The sequence below is a fragment of the Passer montanus genome, unplaced genomic scaffold (assembly GCF_014805655.1).
Source record: "Passer montanus isolate IOZ18808 unplaced genomic scaffold, ASM1480565v1 scaffold93, whole genome shotgun sequence".
In the NCBI taxonomy this organism is placed as follows: domain Eukaryota; kingdom Metazoa; phylum Chordata; class Aves; order Passeriformes; family Passeridae; genus Passer; species Passer montanus.
In genome coordinates, this window is record NW_024374701.1 from 1,205,306 (window position 1) to 1,225,107 (window position 19,802).

General features: G+C 43.8%; 1 protein-coding gene across 1 annotated transcript; it reads right to left on the reverse strand.

The window, feature by feature from the left end:
- Positions 1-1,997: 1,997 nt before the first annotated feature.
- Positions 1,998-18,691, reverse strand: RSBN1 (round spermatid basic protein 1). Its single transcript, XM_039695796.1, has 7 exons — positions 18,577-18,691; positions 14,629-15,299; positions 6,701-6,838; positions 6,152-6,294; positions 5,143-5,310; positions 4,009-4,117; positions 1,998-3,454 (listed from the first exon to the last, which is right to left on the reverse strand). The coding sequence occupies exons 2-7, from the start codon at positions 15,250-15,252 to the stop codon at positions 2,993-2,995; spliced, it is 1,644 nt and encodes a 547-aa protein (XP_039551730.1). The 5' UTR covers positions 15,253-15,299; positions 18,577-18,691; the 3' UTR covers positions 1,998-2,992.
- Positions 18,692-19,802: the final 1,111 nt, after the last annotated feature.

A 19,802-nucleotide genomic window follows, 5' to 3' on the forward strand; every position in this document is an offset into this window, starting at 1 on the left:
TCCCCTTGTCCTGTCACCCAGCCCCTCTCCAGGGCAGCCCCTGCAGGTCCTGCAAGGGGCTCTGAGGTGTCCACACTGAAATTTCCTCAGCCTCAGAACAAGCCATCAAATGTGGCTCAAAAAATCCCATCAAATCAAAGGTGATTAGCTCATTAAGGAGCCTGCTTTATGGAATCTTAAGAGACATTCAAATAGCAGCTATTTAACATGAGATATTCACAGGTATTTACTGGGTTTGTTCTGCTCAAACACTAAATGGCCTGAACTCATCACTTCCTCTCTAAACTGCTCTAGCTCATAAAAAAAATCAGTGTTCTACAGGTCTTGGGCTGGAAAACATCTGCCTTTGTCCCATCAAGGCTTTGTTCTGGGCAACTGAAGCAATGGCTGGAGAGTGAGCAGCTTCCCAAGCAATCCCTCTCACACCTGACATCCAGAGCCGAGGTGGGATTTGAAAGTCTGCCAGTTTGGTTAAAGCACAGCAAAGCTGAGCATGGATTTAGCCAGAGATTCCCAAACAGCTTGTTCCTCTCTCCCTCAGTCTTCCAAAATAGCATAGCATCAGCAACATTCAGGCCATTCAAAGATACCTTTATTTATGTGCATTTAAATCTGACATTGGGATTTAAGCTAGAAACTGAGCAGGGCACAGAGAGCATGATGCTGCTGGTCATGTCCCTCCATGCAAGAGAAGTCAGAGCACTTTCCAGCTATTTCAGGCTGCTGTCACAGATTTCACTAAAGCTACAGCTTGGAAAGCAGCACAAACCACCCTAGTCCTCCTTCATCCACTTGAAAAGTTGTAAATTAGAATTTAGAGAGGACTTCCAAACGAATTCTCTCCATTCCACTCCAATTTTCCCAACAAACAGCCAGGTGCAGGGGGCTCTCAGTGTTTGCTCTGCCTCTGCAGGCTCTGGGGCCCTGCAGGGTGGCAGTTCCTGAGTGATCAGTGCTGGAGGCAGGGAAGGCCACCCTGGGGACAGGGACAGGCAGGGAGCAGCACGGGAGAGGCGGAACGGGCACGTGGAAGACTCGCAGACGTGGTCAAAAGGAAAGAACACCCCTGGGGAATCTTTGAATGTGAAGGATGAACTGAAACCACTATTGCCTGTGAGGAATTTTACTTTGCACAACCCTTAAAGCTATGAAATTCCTCTCAACATAAAAAGTGGAAAAAACCCACCAGAGAACTGACGGCTCGTCCCCGAGCCGCGCTGAGTCATCTAGAATTTCTGCTAAGATTAAATTACACCCCTGCATGAATCACATTACTTCTCATCATAAAAGCTTTCCATTCTAACACCTTATTTACACAGATTACTAAACGAGTCACTACCACTTCAATCTGTAAATTAGTTTTAAATTGAAATATTTCCTAGTCCTCATTTTTGTACCGAAGACAATACATACATACACATAAGGAGTAATACAGGTTCTAACTAATCACTGCAGTATCTTCTGAGGATTATTTCTCTATCAGTTTAAAATAGTGACCTCTACACTGAGGTGCTAATATGTATATAAAAGCCTACACAAACAATATTGCACAAAGTAAGATTTATAATAGAGTAACATATTTTAGAGACCCTTATAAAGAGAAGAGTAATAATTGATATTAAAAAGATGCATCCAGAACTAACACAGCATCTTTGCTTTTGTCTAGTCTAACATAGTGTTTCAAATCTTTCCTACCCCAGTGAGGATTAGAACAAATGAAGTTATCTGGAGACAGCTTAAGTTGCACCAAACCCCAACTTGTACTCTAAATGTGGGGAGGGGGGAGGGAGAGGGAACAGGGACTTCTCCTTTTGATGACTGGAAAGGGCAGTAATAAATGGGGTGAGTGAAAGTCAAATACAGCTTACACGTTAACATCCAGAAATATTGAAAGATTGTTTAAAAACTGTTGATAGCTGACACTCTACACATTGAGCACGTGCTGCTGATTTTTCCACAGTAACTGGGCACCCAGGAGCTACACATGGAAAAAGCAGTCCAACGCCAAAATACTCTTTATTGTGAAATACTAATACAGAACTTACACAGTAAGGCTGGCCTTATCCTAGGAAGTCAGGTATCAGCTCAATGCTTATTATGTTAAGTGCATCAGTACAAGGGAAAGTGTGGATCCATTGGACACGTTACGACCCCATCAAAACAAGCTGCCAGGGTGGTTAAGTATTTTAAAGCCTTAAAGTGCTCAAAGATAGCAGTTTCCTCCACAAGACTACCAAGAGGTTCTCTAATTTTGACACTAGCATTTATCACATTCAGGGAAGATGTATTTTGGAAGCAAAAACCCCCACACCAAACAACAGAAGCAGTGCTATGAGAAGTGTTAGGTCAGTAAGTCATTGCATTTCAACAGGAATCAGACACTTGCTTCAGTTCTTTTTACAGGTCACCCTTGTAGGAACTGTAAGGAACATCAATTTCTATAGCTTGTATATAAACCAACATGTCAAGAACAGACATACCAAAAAATTCCACAAATCATCAAAAGTGCTGTGCTTTCTCTATTTTTTATCTTTCCTTTTTTTTTCCACTTTTTTTTTTTACTTTTTTTTTTACTTTTTTAAGCAATTAAAATGAGATGGGGAAATCACTTTGCAAGTCTTCTACAAAAGCATCACTTTCTGGTGAAGATTAGAGATAAAGTAAAAGTAGGGAAATAACACTGACCAATGGAGTTCAATCATTTCATATTCCTGGAGGAATTCCAATCTGACTTTGAGAAGATATTCAACATCTCTTTACTTGAACAGAAAGAAGTGGTAGACCACTGTTACAGGTTGTACTAAGGGGTTAAAATACAACTTGAATTTTGCATAATCTGTGTAAAAAAGATATGCTTGACATTTTGGAATGTCACCTTTCTTTATAGAATTATAGGCAAGATTTCTCCAATAAAACATAAGCCAGTTATAAAACTATAACTTCACATCAAAATTTTAAAAAGTTGTTTAAAAAATGTTTGAATATATACATATCACACAGAAGAGCCTGCATGATCCTGTGGATTGTGTTGCTGATCAGACTCTATTTTAAAACCTGGAAGGGGCTGGGCCACCTGATCTGGTTGCACAAGTCCTGATATTGAAGAAACAGAGGAGGAGAGCACCCCTGGGGTAAGCTGAATTTCTAGACCTGGTTCTTCAGACTCTATTTTTACACTCACACCTTGGGGTTCACCTTCTGCCTCTGTGTTTCCAGGAACATCACTGTTGAGGCTTGAATTGCTTTCTGCTTTTGGAGAAGTCTCCCCCACGGGGTGGTACTGTTTGAGTCTGATGTGCCAGGCCAAGCTGCAGACTGCTGACACTGTTTTGAACTGGTGAATGACATTTCTAGGGATGAAGTAGATGTCATTGTCACACAACTGAATCCTAGCATAGCGAATGCCTTCCCGTCTCATTTGGTTTAGTTTGGCTTCGTCCACCCATTGAACACACTGGGAGAAGGAGAGATGGCAAAGTTAGTGTCAGCTCTTCAAAAGCTCTGCATCTTCCTGCTGTCAAGTGGATTCATGTCTAAATCTGAATGTCTCAGTTTCGTGGGTAAAACTCCTAATTCAAATGAGAACTGGACTTTAAAAATGCAATTTCTGATGTGCACATCTTGAGAGGAGAATGAAGAGGTTTCTATAGTTATAGTTAAAAATAACAATGGGCTGCATTTCTTGGGCTGACAGGACTGAGTTTAGATGCTTCCACAGCCTAAGGCAACATCAGACATCAGAAAAAGCAGGAGCAGGCACACAGGGCTTAATCAGCAGATTGTTTTATAACACACCCTGGGACTCACAGCATGAACCCCAGCTTGGGGGAAAGAAAAAAAAAAGTCCCTTCCAACTGAACTATTTTATCCTGAAACACAAGGAAATTTACCCAAGAGAGCTGAGAACTGAGGGGATACAAAAGGGCTGACTTTAGGGAGAGGCTGGGATCTGTCAGAAACTCCTCCCCAAACACCAGGAAGGAGCTGCCAGCAGGGCAGATTTGATACCTGTGACACTGGAGGTTCATGCAGGTCCAGCTGAAGTCTCTGCACAACATCAGTGAAGTCTTCAGCATGAAAACAAACCACATCTTTGGTTATACGAGGCTGGTCACTCCTAGAAAAAAAAGAGAATTCCAGGAATTTTTGAAGTATTTGAGTTACAGAGCATTCCAGCTCTCCCCAGCAGAAATCTCCATTGAACCATTGATTGATTGTTACACTGTGCACAAAGTCTCAACACTCTTCAATAGTGTATTAGTTTGAAAAAAAAGGTATAATTCATATATTTCCCTTTTTTCTTTCTCAATTATTGCTGCATTCACCAAAGAAGGGATGTTTGCATGGACAGTACACTGAAAAGCCTGAGACCCAGGTTCAAACTGCCACTATCAAAGTTCTCTGTGTTCTAGGAACCACAGTTTGCCTCAATTCTTCCATTCTATAATGGGACAGAATAATTCTGCATTAAGGGAAAAATGAAAAATTACCAAGTAACACTAAAGTTGAAGCAGTGAGGAATTTTATTCAACAGTATAGGAAATATTGGCATCTTTTATTCTAATGATGCTATCAAATTTCTAATGTAATTTCTAGCTATTCCAATGATGCAAGTCCAGTTTCTCTGCAAGGTCAACAGCAATATCCTGGGTACAGGACCTGAGAAAGCACTGCAGCTGTGACATTAATTACACTGAGCTCTTAGATGACAGTTACAAAAGCTAGAATTAATATACCTGCTCAGGAAAAGAATAATCAAGGATGATGGTCCAAGTTTAAGGCTTTTGTATGTCACTAAAATATCCTGCAAGTTGCTGTTACAAATTTTTTGCTGCCTCAAGATGGAAAACAGGAGGTACACAGCCTGAGGTTTTCAGCTCTGTGCAGCTTTTGAATCACAGAATTAACTAGGTTGGAAGAGACATTTAAGATCATCTAGTCCAACCTATGACCTAAGACCTCCTCATCAACTAAACCATGGCACTGAGTGCTTTATTTTCAAAAATAAAGTGACTCCACACCTCCCTGGGCAGATGATTCCAGCCACTGTCTCATCATCGCATTTAAACCCCATTAGGTTCATTTTGCAAGGATAATATTTTTTATGTTTTAGAGCAAATAGCTCATCCCAGCAGCACTCACCACTCCCCAAACTGCACAGCCTTGAGCACCCCCACGGCTGCCGTGCTCTGCCAGTCGAAGCCCTGCCCCACATGGTCAGCGTGAGCGCGGGTCCTGTCCTCGAACAGCACCTCGCGGGGCTCGCTGGTCCGAGGTAGGTACTGCAGGTTCTTGATCTCGTTCATGGACCTGCCACGGCACAAAACACACGGTAAAAATGTCCCTGCTGCTGAAAAATTAATGTTTGTATTGAAATAGTCTTAGAATTTTGGGTGCTGCAGGATTTAAGGGAACAAAGCGCTTCCCTTGGATTTTTTCTAGGTGTTGGTTTGGTGAAAACTGAAACAAAACCAGCAAAGTGCAATTCAGGTTATAGGATCAAACTTTACAAAACAAATCAAATCACAAAATTTTTGTGTCACTTGCGCTGGAAGACTTCCTCCAAGAACATACCAGTATGTAAAATAGAGCTATCTTACAGAAACTTCAGTTATTTGGGACTACATCCAAAAATTCTTCTTGAAGTGACAATTAAAATATGCTTCCAAATCTCCTGAAATTTGTTTTAGAGCACTCTTTCAGAGACAGAAAGCAAGAATACACAGTAATTCCTGGGCAGGCAGAGTTATAAGTGCTTTAGCACTGACATTAGAAGGCAGCAGGAGCAGTAGAAGGATCTCTGCTGGTTTACAGCATTTGCCCTCACCACCAAATTGGTTCTTGCCACAAAATAAGATTAATTAAGCCTCCTGCAGGATAATAAAAAGATGTTTTAATCTTAAAGCACGGATCTAGGATATGTGAGAAGTACTGAAAGATACTGTCAAAAGTAGTGTAATAAAATAACCATCACGGGTAACACTTGCTTTATCAGCTGAGCCAATTTGAAACAAAGTGAAAGTGAAACTTAACTCTGAGTTAGTCCTTTGAAGAGCCAGTTACATATCAAGTACTTTGCTTTTGTTCTCCAATCTGACACAGCCTTAACTGCAATGTCTTATCTGAGTACAAAAGGAAGGCCAAACCTTACCGGCGCCGTTTGAAGGGTGATTTTGGCATATCAGCTGTGGGGATCATCTGCTCTCCCGGCCTCACCCACATGATGGGCCCATCGTCACTCTGGGACCTGCACTGCAGCCGGAGACTGGAAAGAGTCCCCCAGGGCAGAGTCATCTAAAAGAAACAGGAACAAAACAACCCACAAAACACACATAACACAAAACACTGGGTGAGATAGAAAAATTAAATGATGCCTTTGGTAAAACTGGTTCAAATCTGCTGGCAAAAGAATTGCATAGAAACTAAGTTTGAGAGGTAAAAGATATTCCAAGCTAATTCTATCAAGCATAGTTTTTAGGGAAGTAGAAGTGCATGTAGTGCAAGTATATATAATAAACTTGGTTATTTTTAATTAGCCACCTCAGTTCATGCCTTTCAACTGGACACAGGAAAGAATGAACCTCAGCAGCCCAAATAAGCACATCAACAAAGAAAATACCTTACAGTTTCTAATTACTTAGAACCCTAGCAATTGCTTAAATATCTACATTCTCTGAACACACCACAAGTTAGTGCTTACTCTAAGAAATGGAGATTCTTCCAACATGTCTAGGAATTCTGGGAAGTAGTCCCCCACTTCTTCATCCACGGCTCCCACCAGGCTGATCTGGCGCATGGGTCCTGCTCTGTAGGTGCCACAGCAGTACGTCCGATTGACCTGCACAAGGAGACACCACACCACCACAGCTTCAGCTCCCTCTCAGGAGGGCAGAGACTGATCTAACACAGCTGGGGGCAATCTTGGACTCGTCCACATCTGTTTCAGCAGATGGGCCTCTGGGATATGCACAGGGACTGTTTAGAACAGAGGAGAAAAAGGACTCCTGCCTGGACTCCTGACAGGAAATCCTCCTGCAGTCTGAATAACAGCAAGTGAGTATTTGACTAATTCAGGAACAATCCAACACTTCCAGGCTGAGTTGAGAAAACAACCACACAAGGTTTCATTGTGACTCAGTCTTTCACCAGCAAGCTTCAACTCTCCACTAGTTTATGCATTTGGACTTTTGCTTCTACATTTCAAAGCGGATGCTCCTGGGACACGCACATTCCTCATTTCAGCCCTGTCCCCGAGGTCCTTCCCCTGGCCTGCAGCGAAAAACCTCAAGGTCTTTCATGCAGTGGTTCTGGGGATAGTATACACAGGAAACTGGACAAAAACCAGATGAAATGAGGGGTTTATCTGGAAAGCCAGTGCTCACGGAGAAGAATTTTAGGACAGCCATTTGCAGTAGAACCTGCTGTCAGTGCTGGGGTCAGAAACACTTTAATCTCACAGCTCGTGGACACCCTCTAGAACACACACTGTCCCACTTTGCTGGCTCATCTGGAAACTTTTCTCGCTAATTTCCTGTTCCCAGAGGAGAGGCACTGGCAGGACTCCAGTGCTCTGCAGCCTCATACTATGGAGAGCAGCTGGAATGTGCCATGTGGCCACAGAGCAGGTTCTGTGCAGGCAGCACAGCGAGCTGGCCTGGCAGAGCACAAGTTCTACAGAGCAAAGTCTGCTTTGCACCGCCAGCTGAGGCTGAGCCCCAGCCCTCCAGCACCCTTCAGTGCTCCAGGGTGAAAAACTCCAGCTGCTCTCCATGGCTGAGTGGTGGGACAGCACAGACAATTACAAACGTGCAGTTTAACAGTCGTGTTCACCCAGTGTCATGCATTTTAGAACTCCGCTTATAGGTATATGGATGTAGCAGCTTTAAGTTTAGTTTCAGTTTTGCATGTGTAGCCAGCAAACCAGATGTCATTAAACTACTCCATGCAGTTGTTAAAGTTAAATTAGGAGAGACTAATAAAGGAAGAATAGAGAGTTACTGCTGCAATTTTATCCTCCAGCAGCAGCCATACATATTTCACTTCTTAATGATACAAGTTTAGCTCACTCTATTTGCTGAATGCAGTTCAGAGCAGGAGCACTGGAACACCACAGCAATATTTTTGTTCTGTGCACATACAGAAAAACTAAGGACTGAAGTGCTCTGGTCCTTATCCAGTGAAGTTTAACTGCCTGGCACTGTTTATGTAAGTGCAGACAGACTCCTTCCAGATGAGTTCTGTGCTACTGAAACCACCTGGTGAGAGTCACTGGTATGTTACAGGTGTTTGTCATGAGTTAAAATTAATTATAATTCCATATGCAGCTTTTCCTTGGAATGTTTTCAAAGGAAATGAAAAATTAGAAGCTTTAACTTTGTTTTCTTTTTAAATGCACTGGAACAATGGAAAAATAGATAAGAATTCAGGAGTTATAAAGGAAACAGAAGAAATACTTTAGGGAAACACTGGATTTCAATGCTTTGCTAGTTTTTAACAGCAATTAAAGGAATATACACCCTTGAGAATTAAAGCCAGGACATGTTTATACTGACAACATGCACCAACCCACGGCAATCCCCAGCAGGCTGTATTATTCATCTCAAGCACCTCAATCACAGGGAATGTAGTCTGCTAGCTCAATATGCCATAAAAAACTTCTTCACAGTGTCTCTCATTCCTAATTCCTCCCGAGCAGCAAACACTGGTTAGGCCAGTGGCCTCCACAATGATGCAATGAGCATCTCAAAGAACAGGCACCTTGCTCTCCCTTACAGCTGCGTGGTGTAGTGTCCCATGAGTAAGCACCCTGCTTGCTGCACTGCAAGCTGCTCTGGCCTTTCATCAGCAGCTGCTCCAGATTCCCTCTGAGCTCTGCTCACAGTCACCTGTGTGCACCCCTCATTGAGGGAAGAGAGCTGACATGATGAAATAGCTCAAGTCACTTCACTATATCCACTAGAACCTCTCTCAGTGTTTTGTGTTTTTTACTTTTGTTTAAAGTTCAACTCTTGTTTAGGAATTTAGCTGGGGTCACTCCAGTTCACACGGCTGCCAGAAGTCAGGAACTTTTTACCACAGCACCTCCCTTGCTACAATTTGTTCCCTGTGCTGCTTTAAAGCAGCAGTGGATCTCCAGCAGGCACTGCCACTGTTGTACTGCTGCAAAAGGACAATGGGGCCAGTAAGACAGCTCAGGCAGCCTGTGCCCTTTCAAATGCCACCCAGCCATGACTGCTGTGTGTACCCCCCACTCAGTTATGGGCACATTTAAAATTAGCTCCAGTGCTCATGGAGACATTTTCTCGAGCTGCACCATGTGCCTATCAGAGTTTCCCACACTGGTGAGAGCAGAGGCAGACTGAGGCAGTGTTTCCTGTCAGAGGCTCAGAGCTGGTGTTTATTTGCACGTTCCTGAGGCACCCCAGCCTCACCACGGGTTAAGTGAGCAGCACAGGATGAGCAGAGGACACGCAGATGAGGCATCAGCTGGAGACAAATGAGGTTAAGTCTCTGAAGTTTCTCTCCAGTTGCAAGAAAAGCATGAATCAGTTGACAGCAACAATATTTCAGCATGCCAAGTCAGCTATAAAACCAACCACACAAAACCTTGGCTACAAGGAAGAAAGCAAGAGCACCAGGCTGGCTCCTGCTGAAAGACAAGGCAGTGACATGCCAGCACACCGAGGGTGACAGCCTTGACTAACATCTGACACAGTGCATTTCAGTTTTGCATGTGTAGCCAGCAAACCAGATGTCATTAAACTACTCCATGCAGTTGTTAAAGTTAAATTAGGAGAGACTAATAAAGGAAGAATAGAGAGTTACTGCTGCAATTTTATCCTCCAGCAGCAGCCATACATATTTCACTTCTTAATGATACAAGTTTAGCTCACTCTATTTGCTGAATGCAGTTCAGAGCAGGAGCACTGGAACACCACAGCAATATTTTTGTTCTGTGCACATACAGAAAAACTAAGGACTGAAGTGCTCTGGTCCTTATCCAGTGAAGTTTAACTGCCTGGCACTGTTTATGTAAGTGCAGACAGACTCCTTCCAGATGAGTTCTGTGCTACTGAAACCACCTGGTGAGAGTCACTGGTATGTTACAGGTGTTTGTCATGAGTTAAAATTAATTATAATTCCATATGCAGCTTTTCCTTGGAATGTTTTCAAAGGAAATGAAAAATTAGAAGCTTTAACTTTGTTTTCTTTTTAAATGCACTGGAACAATGGAAAAATAGATAAGAATTCAGGAGTTATAAAGGAAACAGAAGAAATACTTTAGGGAAACACTGGATTTCAATGCTTTGCTAGTTTTTAACAGCAATTAAAGGAATATACACCCTTGAGAATTAAAGCCAGGACATGTTTATACTGACAACATGCACCAACCCACGGCAATCCCCAGCAGGCTGTATTATTCATCTCAAGCACCTCAATCACAGGGAATGTAGTCTGCTAGCTCAATATGCCATAAAAAACCTCTTCACAGCGTCTCTCATTCCTAATTCCTCCCGAGCAGCAAACACTGGTTAGGCCAGTGGTCTCCACAATGATGCAATGAGCATCTCAAAGAACAGGCACCTTGCTCTCCCTTACAGCTGCGTGGTGTAGTGTCCCATGAGTAAGCACCCTGCTTGCTGCACTGCAAGCTGCTCTGGCCTTTCATCAGCAGCTGCTCCAGATTCCCTCTGAGCTCTGCTCACAGTCACCTGTGTGCACCCCTCATTGAGGGAAGAGAGCTGACATGATGAAATAGCTCAAGTCACTTCACTATATCCATTAGAACCTCTCTCAGTGTTTTTTACTTTAAACAAAAGTTCAACTCTTGTTTAGGAATTTAGCTGGGGTCACTCCAGTTCACACGGCTGCCAGAAGTCAGGAACTTTTTACCACAGCACCTCCCTTGCTACAATTTGTTCCCTGTGCTGCTTTAAAGCAGCAGTGGATCTCCAGCAGGCACTGCCACTGTTGTACTGCTGCAAAAGGACAATGGGGCCAGTAAGACAGCTCAGGCAGCCTGTGCCCTTTCAAATGCCACCCAGCCATGACTGCTGTGTGTACCCCCCACTCAGTTATGGGCACATTTAAAATTAGCTCCAGTGCTCATGGAGACATTTTCTCGAGCTGCACCATGTGCCTATCAGAGTTTCCCACACTGGTGAGAGCAGAGGCAGACTGAGGCAGTGTTTCCTGTCAGAGGCTCAGAGCTGGTGTTTATTTGCACGTTCCTGAGGCACCCCAGCCTCACCACGGGTTAAGTGAGCAGCACAGGATGAGCAGAGGACACGCAGATGAGGCATCAGCTGGAGACAAATGAGGTTAAGTCTCTGAAGTTTCTCTCCAGTTGCAAGAAAAGCATGAATCAGTTGACAGCAACAATATTTCAGCATGCCAAGTCAGCTATAAAACCAACCACACAAAACCTTGGCTACAAGGAAGAAAGCAAGAGCACCAGGCTGGCTCCTGCTGAAGGACAAGGCAGTGACATGCCAGCACAGCGAGGGTGACAGGCTTGACTAAAATCTGACACAGTGCAGGACCACTGGGCATTGTTTCTATGGCTTTAGTGACAAACCAAATGAAGGATTCAGTACACATGCACAATTTCTCCATTTCATACTTTGGTAGCTACTGCTAAAAAAAAGAAATTGCCCTTCCAGAATCAGAGAAGTTCACATAGGGCAGACAATCATGGGATGTGGTTCATGAACCAAAGCTGTCAGGAACAGAGCAACCCTTCTGAACAGCAGGAGTAAGAAAACTCACAGTTATCACCTGTTGGCTGCTTCTCTCACCTGCTTCCAGAAGGAAGAGCAGCTTATGCAAAACCTGCTTCCCCAATTCTCCTTCTTGGCCCCTTCCCAGAACCCCCACACACCCTCTGTGACAGTGTAACTGTTTGGATCAGAGAGAATTCATCAGGCAAGCTGATCAGTTGGGAAAAAAAGCAGAATTTTTTTTTTTAAACTCTAAATATATTCCCATTCACTGAGTGAAAGCAGTTGTACTGAAACAAGTGATAAGGAAAATAAGAGTTCATTCTAGCTGCACAGCAAAGAGCTTCCAAATTAAAGTGTGCCCTTATGTGGGGAAAGCTTACAAATTACTGCTCAGTGATTTGAGTCTTGAAAGCTCTCAGCCCAAGTGAACAGCTCCACACTAAAGCTGAGCTCCAGCTCCAAAGCTTGAGAGCCAATGCAAGCAAAAAATCCACAGGACACTGAAGCTTAATTATTTTAAGATACTGAAACCAAACATTTATGTAACACATACACATTGGAGTACTTTGCTATAAACTCACTGCTCTGAGAACAAAGGAATTCACCTTGCAAGGCAGTTAATTATCACTAGACTTACCAAGTCCTTCCGATTAAAGTCCTTATTTTGAATATTACAATTCAGTTTCTCTAAAAACACAAACCAGCTGAATGTCGTGCAAGCCAAAGGTCACATTAACTTGCAATTTACAGAACAAATTTTGATTTCTGAACGCTGAATCTTCAGGATTCAAGACTCCCTAAAGCTCCCAAATCCCTTGGCACAGGTCAGTGCAGCAAACAAACTCATACACAGAGAAAGAACACAGAATGGAGGCAACTTAATTGAAAATAATCAGTGTTACAGCCTACAACAGTGCAACATGTTTCACCTGTTGAAGCACAACCACGAAGTGCTTCTGTACTGTACAATTCTCCTCAGAAGGGTGAAAAGTGAAGCTTGGCCAACCTGACCCTCACCAGAACCACCAAGGAACAGGAGCACTACAGCCAGGTTGATCACCCCAGGCCCTGGAGCAGGGCACTGCAGCTTGCTCCACTCCAAGACAAGCCAGCCTGCTAAACCCGAGTGACCCACACCAATTTCTATGTTTCTTCAGCTTTTCCATCATCTGTGCTCCCTGAAGAGCCTGCCCCAGCTGCCTGAGACAGCTCCCCTGTCTGTCAGGGCACTCTCCCTGAGCAAACACACTTCAGCCAGAGAGGATTAACCAGGTCATGCAGGAGCTGGGTTTACAGAAGTGGTTTAGACCAACTGAACCTTATGTCATGACTCAATCAAGTTTAGACAGTACTTAAAATAGAATTAATTGAAGTAGCAGCAGACTATAACCCAGCAAAGCCTCTTATTTATTACCATACATTCCTCACGTGTATTTATAGTGCCAGTATTCATGTTCACAGAACATTCACCAAGAAAAAAATGCAATTGTTAAACATTCCAGAGGCTCTGCTTAGCCATCTCAGGGGTCATCAAGCCAGAATGCAATCAGGACACTAAAGAACACAGACAAATCACTAATACAGAAGACTTTAAAGCCTGACCTGTGCACACATTTGACACCTGCAGCACACAGGTGTGTGCTGTGCAGAAGTGCTGCTGCCCACAGCAGAGGTTCATATGCTCAGAGATTGTTTTGGGGTGCTCTGCACCCAGACACAGCTCTGTCAACACAAGGAATTATTTACACCAAGAAAGAGAAGCTGGTTAAAATAAGTGCTGCAGCAGCAAATCACTGCCAAACAAAAAGCCAAGTGGCAGAATTATTCATTTAATGCTATTCAAAGACTCCACAGCAACCATGCAGTAACTTTCCCTAAAGCGGTAATGGTTTCTCCAATGCAAATCTTTCTTACAAGAGTGTTTGGTAAAGCCTGCAGAGATCCAAATAACCCATCCACAAGCACTAACACTCCAAAGTCTGTTGTTAAAGGTGTGTTCCTATCACACTGAACTGAACTCCATTACAGAGTTTCAGATTTATCCCCCCAACAGGTGAACTAGTAAATGTAATTGATGTCTCAAGACCTTAAAGGTAATCAGCACTTTGGATCCATTCTCAGACTAAACAGAAAGAAGCTTTATTCCATCAAAAAGAATTTTATCTAAGCTGTGATCTTGTGGTGTACTCATACATACTTCTGAATTTGATCACAAGACTAAAATCCAAGAGACTTTAACACAGGAATCTTAAAATTAGCTCCATTTTTACTGTTGCATCCATTTAAGTTACATGGAGATACAGTTTCAGAATTTAAACTAGTTAAAGCCTACCATGGAAACCAAGGGAGTAAACAAAATGAAACTCCTTTTCAAAGGCAATTAAAAAGATCTTCTAAGCCCTGACAAGTTAGAAAGTTTAAACAGCATAAGGCACTGAGGGAATTTAGATGTTAAAAACCTGGTAAAACAGATACACTGAAACATGAAAAGTAACATCATTGCAAAAAAACCCCAAGACCCCAAAACCAAACCCCAGCTCTGTTGACCAGAAAAGCAGTGTCAGCATTTGCAGTCTATGCAGTTCTTGCCATAGACTTGGCTGCTGTTTGGAACAATCTCAGTGTTTTTCCAAGTTTAGAAGAAAAAGATGCTCAGTGCAGATCTTCCCTCAGGTCACAGGTAGCAGTGTCTGATGTGTGATTCACCAGCTACCAGGGAGCACAGAAAAGCTTTCAGCAGAAGCAGGAATACACAGCACAGCAGAATAGTCCTAACATCACCTTTCTTCACCTGCTTGGAAAATACATTTATGACTCGCCTATTTTAAATCCTATCTGCTCTGGGTTACTGAGATTAATCAAATCTAGGTCTTGTGCAACACTTGTGCATTTGAATAGCTCTTACCTGAGAGTGAAAATTTGAAATTGTTGTTGTTTCAATGTCCTTCTTGCCCAAAATTTCCATTTTCACTGGAGTGTTTGGAAAGTTAAAAGCAAAGTAATCCAGGAAGTCTGGTAAATAGGCAGCTGCTCCGTGCACTATGGCTAAAGCATAGTAAGCTGCATTTTTATCATTTTCACTGAATGACAACGCAAGAAACTCTTCTGCAAATCTCTCCATCTCCACTGGAGACAAAAATGAGAGTTCATCCATGTAAGCGTGCAGGACCAGGGCACCTCCATTGGACTGGTGCTCCTCGTGAATGAAGTTACTGAATTTAGTGCCAGTCTTCAGGAAGCTGCTGCGCACAGAGTGCTCCTGGTGCGTCACAAAGGGGGTCTGTACTCCCTGGGGGACCCGGTACTCCTGCATGCCCAAGTTCAGTCTGCACAGCTGCTCATCCTTCAGGTACCTGAAGGACTCCTTGCTCATTTCCAGGCTGTCACACTGTCCTTGAGACAGAGTCTCCTTGTCAATGCGAGTGAGCCCAGCACACACTGTCTGCACCTCTTTGTTGTACATCTTCAGGCGCTTTCCCCTCACATCTTCCCGGTGTTTCTTTTTCTTTTTTTTCTTTATCTTCTTCATAATAAGACTGTCAGCTCGCTGGGTTTTGCCATTTTCATCTGGAGTTTCTGGCAGCGACAATAAAGAGAAGATTAGAGTTCTGCAGTTGCAGCATATTCACCCCAAAAGAATTCAGGCCTCTCACTTGCTGAAGGGATCTATTCCCAGGGAGACTGACCAATTGTAAAACATTGCATTTTTGGTAGTATAATTAAGTCAAAAGTCAGGGTACCTATAATTATACAAATAAAGCCTTGAATTAAGGAAACCTTACAAAATTCTAGCTTAATATTTCAGAAATACTTCCATTTTTAACAGATTTATTAGAACACCTTTAAAAGGAGTCTGCATTTCAGAGCATCTATAATTAAGTACATTAATAACTTCTGACATTTAAGGCAGTGCCGTACAGGGGAAGAGGATAAACAAGTATGTGTAACATTTAAACTTTAAGACTTTCATTACAGAACACTTCCCTGATTTTGGATACACAATACAGAAACAAACAGAGTAGCATTGAAGAGCTACAAGCTTTACTTACATTTACAAGTAAAAACACTTCAGTAAAGCTTAGATTGCTGGTCTTTTAAAATTAAAGGACCCAAATCATCACATCAACAGATTCAGACTTATAGTTAATGATTCAGTTAATGGAGAGAAAGAAATTAAGAGCCTGTTTCAGTTATTTGGGTTCTTTTTTTGAGGTTAATCAACCTCTAAAAGGCTGGGAGATAAAATGTAAAGAAGTAGTTCTGTCAGGCAAAATGGAATAGCTTAAGTTGTTCTTCTTTCAAGAATAAAAACTACTTCAAATAACATTTAGCAAGGGACAAAGGTAATTAGAAAACTTGATGGCCCAGCTGTTACAAACTCAATTGCCAAGACAAGATTTTAACGTGCCTGAATCAAAGAACCATTCCATGCAACAGTGCCCATAAATCTCCAGGAGCTGTGTGAGCAGGACAGCCGTGGGGATGAGAACAACCTGCTGCTGAGGGCAACACCTGACTGAAGACACAGTAACTCAAGTTTTAGCATTTCCCCTCAGCACAGGGCTTTGTCCTAATGAAATTTCCTTTCTCTGGCTGCACACTGGTATTCCCTCTTTATTCTCTTAGAGCACTTAAGTTAAAGAAAAAAACCCATGTTCCACTGTTTTATGAGAAAGGGTGCAGTGCTAAACACAGGCAGCTCCAGGTTCTTCAGTGTAACCAGTGTTTAACTGGATCATTACTGGTTTGGTCTCGTTACTGGAGAGGGCTGACCTTCACAACAGCCTGGAGTAAGGAACAGAGTTACTCATGGAGCAAAGAAAGAGCCAATTGCTTAATCCTCGCTTCATACAATAGTCTTAGGACCTGAAATACAAGTTTTCCCCGTGCTGCTGCAGCCCTTGCAAACTGCAAAGGCCCTGATCTTTCTATTTCAGAGAAACCAGGAAAAGCAGGGCGGTATCACTTGCTCAGGGAAGCCAACTGAAACGGTTCTTGGAACGAGGTTTGCTGCAGGACTCCGATGTGAGGAGGGCATGGTTGCTCAGCCACTGGGCTCTGAGCACAGACACTGCTTCACTCACCGAGGGAACGTGCAACTCACACGCCAGGTATGTGTCCTGCTGGGACCAGAGACCCCAAGCTGCAGTAAACAAGGATTTCAGGCCACCACTGTGCTGCTGGGAACGCTTCCCTACGCGCATTTCTAAGGACACTCGGTTGTTAAAGGTTTCTTAGTGTAAACATTTCTGATTGCAGGTATAGTTTTAAAACCTCACACATTTCAATTCAGAGCATCTTCCTGTTTGAAGCCATATCCTAATAATAGGGAAATCCTTGCATTTTGGAGGTTCCAGGGAGCACTTGTGTGTTTGCAGGATAAAAGCTGTCCTGGCTGCTGCTGGATCCATTGAACACAGCAGAGTCCCACTACTACAGTGAGTAACTGCTGGATTCAGTGAAGATAAACAGTGACATTAGAATAATGCCTGGCAATCCTGAAGGAAATATAGCTTTAATTATTCCTTTAAATAAACAGAAAGCCTCCAGCACCTCAAACACAAAGAAGCTGTGGACAGGTCACTAAACCATGGGCTCTGCAGTGAGGCAGAGTGACAGCAGTGCAAAAACTCAGCTACTCTGAGATGATCAGACATCCCACAACAGAACCAGAACCATTATTAAACAGCAAAAACAGTGGGGGTGTTCCCTGTCACCTGGGGCCACAGATAAGCATGGCACAGTCAATGTAACGGGTAATTTAATGAGATTATAAATCAAAATAAAAATGGATAGTCAGGAAAAGAAACAGCCCCATCCCAAAAGGCACAACCCCTACAGCTAAGGGCAGGCAGGGAAGAGCTTCACATGAGCAAACAGCTTTCCTGTACAAATCTGGAATTTTGATGCTCATTTTCACACTGTTTAAGCCTTCATTAAGAGGCCTAATTTAATTCTGGGTTAGAACTGACACAGTGACACTCCAGTCTACAAAGTTATACACTGCTCCAAACTTTTGCTTGATAAACACTGATAAAACTGTGGAGGTTTACATTCAGAAGTTTTTATAGTCATTATTCAAGCACAGTGGTGGGGAAGCATTAACCAGTGGAGAAAGGCCTCTCCTGGTACTAGTTTTGTCTGTTTTTAAGACAGTCCTATCTAGACTTTACAGACACTTCTGTAAGCAACTGCATCTTTGGTTTCTTTGGCACAAAACCTGCCCATACACTCCTCAAGCATAATTCACCACGTTATACTTTTAATTACAGTAGCTTTTGCAGTTATTTTTTATCTATGTTGCTCTCTCCAAGAAGCTTTTTACTATAACAAATCTCTGAGCAGAACCAAAACAATCACTCTGCACTGTTAAAAAAAATATAAACAAAACCACACACAGCACACGCCAAAATCCAGAGATATTTTGGCCTTTTAGTAAAAGCAAACACAGAATAATTCAGGCTGGAAGGGACCTCTGGAGATGATCCAGCAAAACCCCCCTGCCAAGGCAGGGTCACCTGGAGCAGGTGACAGGTTTGGAATATCTCCAGACAGGGAGACTCCAGGAACTCCGTGGGCACCTGTTCCAGTGCTCTGCCTCCCTTCACTGAAAGGAATTCTTCCTCACGTTGAGGAGGAGCGTCTCGTGTTTTAGTTTATGGCTATCCTGCCTTGCCCTGTTGCTGGGCACCCCTGAAAACAATCTGGCACCATCCCCTGACAACCGCATTGGAAATACTCACACGGAATCACGAGACCCCTTATTAAAACCAGCAATTAAAAATAAAGAAAAACAAAAACCCAACAAGCCAGCAGCTCCTCACACGTGAAGAAGCCTCCACTCCCACGGCACCTGCACGCTGACCCTGCCATGAGGGCGATTCTGACAGCAGCAGCAGCAGCAGCAGCGCGGCCGCCCCGCGCTCCGTGCCCGGGGCAGCACAGCCGGAGCAGGGCCGCCGAGCCCGCCGCGCTGCCGCCGCCCGCGGCGGGGCCCGCGGGGCCGGGCGGGCCGGTCCGCTGAGGGCGGCGGCGGCTCCTCCGGGGCCCGCGGCACCGCGGCGACCTGCGCGGCCATTTCAGGGGCTCCCTCACACACATTTAAATGGCCCGAGCGCCGGGCGCCGCCGCGCACGCGCGGCCGCGGGGCACCCTGGGACCTGTAGTTCGGGGGGAGAGGGATGGGTGCGCGTGCGCGCGGCGCGGGTCACGTGGGCGGTGCGAGGAGGGCGGGAAAGCGCTGAGGGAGCGCGGGGCCGGGGAGGGCGGAGGGGTGAAAAACTTTTATTTTAATGGCTTTTGTCGCTTGTTCTGAAGTGCTGCGCCCCTTAAACGCCGGCCACGGGGTGCTGAGGAGGCTTTCCCCCTGAGGGAGATGATGTGGAGCTGTTGGAGCGAGTCTAAGGCGGCCGTCCTTGCCCGTGGCAGTGGGATGGGATAAAATTATTGAATCATAGAATGTTAAGGGTTAGGAGGGAACTTAAAAATCTCCTTTTACCCGCTGCCATGGGCTGGGGCACCTTCCACCACAGCAGGGTGCTCCAAACCCTGTCCAGCCTGGGCAAAACATGAATACAATTTAGGTAAAGGCTTTCACTGTTTTCTGCTGTTAAGACACCCTGTAATAAAAACAGGCATACAGGTTTTTTTACAGTAATAAAAATATAGCAATATTGGCTATTCCCCCAACTTTAAACCAGCTGAGTTTCCCATTCCAGCAGTGGTCAGCAGATTCTTCTTGACCAAATTCCCAAAATCCTGCCTTGGTTGGTGGGGCTTTTTTGAGATTTGGTTTTTCCTCCCCAGTCCTCACAGGAACAGAATCATGTAAAGCAATGTTCAGCATCTTTATCCCTCCCCACTGATCAATGGAATCTGGGGAGGAATCTGGCAAGAAATCTCCCCTGTTCCCACCTGAAATTCTGTGCTGTAGAGTGACCAATCCTTAAAAACAGCACTGGTTTAAAACACAATAATATTTTGTTTGCTGTCATGGTGTTTTGGGATTTTTTTTCCCCAGACAAAAGAGCATCTAGGTCAGCCACTTGTGCAGTTACATTGGTTTAGTTTCCATGGGAT